This window comes from Elephantulus edwardii, unplaced genomic scaffold, assembly GCF_000299155.1.
Source record: "Elephantulus edwardii isolate Elephantulus edwardi_28Jun2011 unplaced genomic scaffold, EleEdw1.0 scaffold00189, whole genome shotgun sequence".
Taxonomy (NCBI): Eukaryota; Metazoa; Chordata; class Mammalia; order Macroscelidea; family Macroscelididae; genus Elephantulus; species Elephantulus edwardii.
The window spans coordinates 5,426,428-5,432,950 of NW_006399939.1; the positions used below are offsets into that span (position 1 = coordinate 5,426,428).

General features: G+C 39.5%; 1 protein-coding gene across 1 annotated transcript in view; it reads right to left on the reverse strand.

Moving 5' to 3' along the window:
* The window catches only part of HSD17B12 (hydroxysteroid (17-beta) dehydrogenase 12), a 76,386-nt gene that overhangs the window by 44,895 nt on the left and 24,968 nt on the right, over positions 1 to 6,523 (reverse strand). The window contains exon 2 of the mRNA XM_006896753.1: positions 523 to 569. Within this exon, the coding sequence (XP_006896815.1) occupies positions 523 to 569 (47 nt within the window). The remainder of the gene's footprint in view (positions 1 to 522; positions 570 to 6,523) is intronic.

Consider the following 6,523-nt stretch of genomic DNA (forward strand, 5'->3'; position numbering starts at 1 on the left):
ATAATGTGATCCTATGGATCTATTATGTCAGAGAAGAGGGAAATCATTAACACACAAAACTTTCCACTTAACTATATAACTGACAGTATATAAATGATTAATAAATTGGGTGTCTGTAAATTCTAACATTACCATTCATTACTCAATGAGTAAGACTGAAAGAAAATAAGAAAAGCCAAATCTTTAAATATTGAAGACCACTGAAGAAGCTATTTGACCATACTGCTGATGATCATGGAAAAATTATTATAGTAAAATATCACCTAGTAACTTTCCTTCTACAATTATAAAAAGACTAGTCAATGTTACATGTCAACAAAACCAACTGATAATCCTGGGAAGGAGGATATTCATGCAGTTGGAAAGGGATCCATCCCATCAACTTCTTACTTGTTACAGCGGAGGAAACATTTACATGAAGAATTATGGTAAACAATACCTTCATAAACGTGGGTTAAGAACTACAAAGTGTTATTCCATATTGATTCTTATTTTATACCAAAAATCTTTAAAACCACTCACCTCCTCTGCATAGGACTTTCCAATCCCATCCGTACTGCCCGTGACAACTGTAAAAAGAAAAAAGGAACAGTTCAGTTTAAGCTACAAGGGAGATAGAAACAATTACACACAAGAGGATCTATGAAGTATTTTAATGTAAAAATACATGTCAATCTTAGTAGCTCAAATTTAAGGATGAACACCATCAAAGTTTCTAAAATGAAGAATGTATTAGCAATCACTTGTAAGAATGAGAACGGCAAGCAACTAAAACTCACACATGGCTCCTAGCACAGGAAATTGATAAAATCACTGTAGAAAAGCAAGATATGTCTAAACCAAAATGTATGTCTATGCTACAACACAGCAATTCCCAAGAAATGGGAATGTACATGTTGACCAAAGAAGGTCTGTGGTATCTTTATCCAGAGTAGTCAAACATGCCAAAATTTTGATCTACAGGAGAACTTAAGTATATTTGTGCAGGGGAATAACAGAGCAATAAAAATAACAAACTACCCTTGTATGGAAATGTGGAAATATATATGTATATCCCACATTACACTTTAAATGCCTACCACAATTGCACAGTTGGAGAAAAGGTACAGCAAATTTATGTTGCTAACAAATCAGAATATGTTATCTCTGAGTGAGAATATAGAAGCCAGAACCTACAGGAGGTACAGGAAATACTCCTGTATGTTTTTAATGGTAGTCCTCTCTGTGAAAATTCAATGAGGAAGACTTACAGTACACACTTACTACCTGCCATAATGTAATCTTTTAAAAACTAAGCATAAGAAATTGAACAAGATCTAGTTTCTCTGTTGTTGATTGCCATCAAATCAAGCACGATCCATAGTGACCCGATGAACAGAAGGCCTAAAGCCTTTCTGTAACTATCGTTATTTATCAAAGTTCATAGAATTTCCAGAGGCATGTTGTTTAAGGCGTTTGTCCTGTTGTTATGTACCACTGAGTTGGAATCATCCCACAGCTAATTGTCCAATGGGTTTTCAGAGGCAGTTAATTGCACGGGAGGAGACCATGCATCTCCCTCTGAGCAGCTGATGGTCTTGAACCATGTGCTTCAGGATTGCAGTGCAGCTTCTTGCCACTAGGCCAGAGTTTTTATATTTGTCTTATATAGAGGAAGTATGAAAATAATGGGCTACATCACGGTACCTTATCTTTAGAATACTAAAATCATATTTACTATCAATTAAGAGCAGGGCTGTCTGCTGCAAACGATTAACAATATCCCCTAAACTTCTTTAATGATGGTTTTTCCTAATACATTTGGAGATATGGAAAACAAATGATATGAAGTAAAATTTTCTATTTGTCCCAAAGCTATTTCTTTATTACACCAGATGGCTCCTATTTTCCACTATTTAGAGACAGCAAACACATCCACATTGCTCCTAGTGTTGTCTTTCATAATTTCATACACTATCATATGAATGCTCAGCCTTCCTTCCTAATTCAGAATTCTAAAATTCTATTAAGAAAAAAATTAAGCATGTATAAAAGTAAAGAGAAGAGTACAGGAAGTCCTCATATACCCATGACCTGGTTTCACATATTAATCTAAAATTAATCTTTGTTTTGTCTTTACCTTCACCTAGTCCATCCCATGTCAGATTAACTGCAATTAAAAATATATCACTTCATCCAGAAATAGTTCGCTATGTACCTGCTACTACAGAACTACAATACATCAGCATATTCCCTAGAAATGTAAATATTAATATCTGATAATCATTGTATTCCAATTGTAGTGTTTTGTATGTTGGTGTTTTTTTAAAAAACAACCACTTTTCATGAACTGTTTAAGAATGTCTCTTATACTCAATATATTTGTTGACGATAACAGGTCACCGAGTTGGACATTACCAGCCTGGCATTTCGTGACTAAATTTCCCTGATGTCACTTAATATGTTCCTATGTCCCCTAGTGGTTGGATATGGAGGCTTAATCACATTCAGATTTGATCCTCTGGTTGGAATATTTCATAAGGGACACAGCAACTTAACAGCAGGCACAGGATGTCTGCTCAGGTTGCTTTCAGTAATGTTAAGTCGATGATCATTCCCTAGATCCATTATTTCATTAGGAGTTAAAATTGGTGATACTTGAATTCTATGATTCCATTTTCATTTATTAGCTGGGATATTACAAGTGAGAATTTGTTCCTCCTCACCTGATGGGCTATCATGAAAAACAATTTACCCAGGCCACCCTGCCAGAAGGAGCGAAGGGCACAGGAGATTCTATCCATTTCCCTTGAGGCCTCAAGACAGTCGTTGTCATCTGCCCACTGCCTCCTTATGTACAAAAAGATAGTGGCGTTTTCACTATTCTAAATGTGAATCAAAATAAGTGAAGAGGGTTTTCCACTATCATCTCCTGTTGTTTATCAAATTTAAATCAACAGTCTCAAGAAATTAGTGTGTACATAACTATGGAGAACTTTGGAGATCAAAGTGGCCTAAAAACCATCCAGTTCATGGCCAGGTCTTTCAACATTACACAACAGTCTGACTAAAAACTGCACAGACATTAAAAATTTACCCTCTGGTATTTTTTAGATAGATAAACACTTTCCCATTTTCTAATACTTCTCCAAACCAAATCCAACACAGCATAGTTGCATATAGGTCAGATATAGTCTTGCAAGAGTTTAATAATTATTTCTATGGGCACAAAGGCATTTTTAAAAAATAGCTGGCAATGCCGAGCCTCTCTTTGCCATCTCTGTAACACCACTGTAGCTGTGCTATTCAGTGTCATAAAGCAGGGCATCTATTGTGGTGCTGTGTGTGTTCACCTAGTAGTGGGCAATTGTGTGCCATCGAGTGGGAACCGACCCACGGGATCCTGCAGCAGCTTTTCGGAGGCAATAAAGCATCACCAGAGGAGGCTGCCCATCCTTCTCTCAGCTGGTGGAGCAGCTGGTGGACTCCTCCAACCACGTGCTTTTGGGATTGCAATGCAGCTCCTGTCCACTAGGCCAGAGTTCTCTATTTGGTAACTGGTAGGTGATAAAAAAAATTCGTTCACAAGCTATGTGAGTTGGAAGGACTGCTGGGAGTTTTTTGGGGTGCTGGGGTTTTGTGATTTCTCAAAACAAAAACTAAGTATTTATAGCAACACTAAAAGATGCAGTATGTGAAAACTCATCTTTTATATGCTATCTACATATCCAAGAGAGACTCCTTCAATATCCATGTTCTTCGCCTTCTATTTTGCAAGAGAACAGATTATTTTTTTATTTTTTTTTAAAGTCCAGCACTCTAGGTTGACTTCGTGACACTTAGCAACAACAACCAGCCAGCAGCTAGGGATGGCCACGTGATAAGGTTTGCAAGTAAAGTGCAAGCAGTATTGTGAGGAAGTCTGTCCTTTAAGCAGCCTTTCTCAAAGTATTGTGAGGGACTTTTGAGAGAGCTTGCTTAAAAGAAACCTGACTCAGCAGGGAGAGGTCCCCTGTCGCCCTTCAAAAATGATAGCTGTACAACAGTCTCTTGAACCATGAAGTAAACTTGAAGGTGAAAGCCACGCTATGATGGCGAAGCAGAATAGAAACCACATCCCTGGTGACACCAGGGAATTACCAGGCCATCTTCACCCTCCCCGCCCGCCCTCAACACTTTTTTTTTATAGACAATTGATCCTATACAAATATTGCAGTATCCTTTAAAGGGAGAGAAAAATTACATTTTATCTTAAGGTCACAATTAGAGGCTAAGATAAGTGTAAATTATCACCTGAACACATGATAAAAACAAAATAGTTGGTGCTATCATTATAAGAAGGTACGTTTCAAGGTGGTTTGTTGATATGGGCCAGTTAATTCTCACAGCAATACTGCCTTAGTCTAGGATATCATCTCGCCTTTCAGCTTCTCTTCTCTCAATTCAGGATTCACTGCTATTGAGTACATTTCTCCTTCGCTGGGTTTCTGAGGCTGTCAAACACGACTTAAAGAGATAGTCCCTTTTCCTTGGAGTCACTGGTGGATTTGAAATACCAGGGAACCTTTGTTAGCAGCCTAAGAACTCTTTCTCCGGAGGCACCACTTCTTAGATCACCCACAGAAAATTTGAAAATAAATTCTTCCCCTCCCCCCCAAACACTCTTTCCTCCAGCAAGAAGATTTTCCTAATGTTAACTAGGGAGCTCTGGTGGCCTAGTGGCAAGAAGCTGCGACGCAATTCCAAAGGCACACAGTTCAAGGCCACCAGCTGCTCCTTGGGAGGAGAATGGGCACTCTCCTCCTTAAGTGTCTCTGAAAACGCGCTGGAAGGTGAGCTGTGAGCGACGGGTCAGTTCCGACTCTACAGTAGTGTACACTACAACAACATTACATAAATTATGAAACACACATCAATTCCTTTTTCCCTGTGACCATCTCCCAGACTCATCGCTACTCTAATTCAACCCCTGGAACTACTACGACTATCTTACTCTCCTTCCATTTTTGCTCCTTTCCAACTCTCTCCAGAGTGCAACTTACTCCTGCATGCAAATCAGACATCACTTCTCTGCCTATAACCCAGCAATGGCTTCCACTACCTGCAATTCTTTATAAGGTCTTTCTTCATGATCTGGCCTTCCTCCACACTCCCAACTCACAGCACTGATTACGCTGATTTTCAAGTGCCTCCGTGGAACATGTTCTCTTCATGCAAACTCCCTCTTCCCCTAACATACATTCCGTCAGTGATTCCTTCCTACCTTGAGGTCTTCAATTGAACTCTTTCCCACTGAAACCCTGGCAATCCCTGGCATTGTACCTGGTGAACAAGGTAATTAATGAGGCCTGTTGAATGGATGAGTGAGTGAATGAAGGAGATTATGAATGGGAAAACTAGCCCGTGACACGGTCTTTCACATTTTATTTAGAAATAATGCCTACCTGTGCACAATTCCATACACTTTAGCCCCACCCACCACCCGGAATCAGTAATTAAATATAAATATTTTAAGACATTTACTTTGCCTATGCCAAATCTTTAGATACATACTAATGTATTTGGAGGCTATCCTTGAAATAAGAGGATTTTCAATTATGAGAGAACGACTTCATTCATCATGTGCCAGGGTGGATGTGATGTGGTCTAGTCCAAAGCTCTCCCAGTTTATTTTGGCTCCTAGGAGTGAGGAAGGTAACCACCTCAGTCTGGTGAAAAATACTAGTAAATGTTACACAAGGTAGTAACTGATCCCTAGCCTTGTCACTGAGATCTGCTTTCTTTCCATTAACAATAACAAGGGTTTTTTCAGATTCCATTTTGCTAAGTAGATAGCTAAGTTAAGGTGGCTTTCAGAGAAAAGCTACAGGTTATCACCTAGAACTCAACCAGTCACAAGCATTACCCACAACCCTGTGGGTGGGGAGAGTGCATATGAAGACCACAGGAGGAACTGAGGGGGAGAGGGAGGGAGAAATGGGGCGGGGGGGACTGGAGGGGAGAATAGAGAGAAAGAGAGCTTGTCTCCATTTATAAATATAACACCAGAACCCAAATTTGTACACTTTTGAGAAGATGGAAGCTGACAGCAATAAAGAATATCCCAACTTGGCATTTAGAAGTGTCTAGCTTGTTAGACATTATATAAAACACTGGCAACTGACCAGGGCTGAACTTCCAGATTTTATACAGTCAACAAAAATACTTTCCTTGGTGTGGGTTAAAAATATTCTACTCTTTCTGTCCTCAACTTGCTAGGAACAGATATATTTAGTAAGAACCCAATCAACCTTATCAAAATCAAACATCAAAAATAGAGCAGCAGAACACTGGGAGCAAACAGGCTATTTTTAGCTGCTTCTGTCTCCTCCCTGACACTGCCCGCCAGTTTCTGACTGCAGAGCCCATGCAGAAGGGCTTAGTTATTCCAGGCAGGTTCCTGCTCGTGCCCCGTTTTTCCCCCTGAACACCTGAATGCAGAAAACACTCGATTGATTAAAGATTAATACTGCCGCCAACCATGACAGCTGCCTTTCCTCTGAGT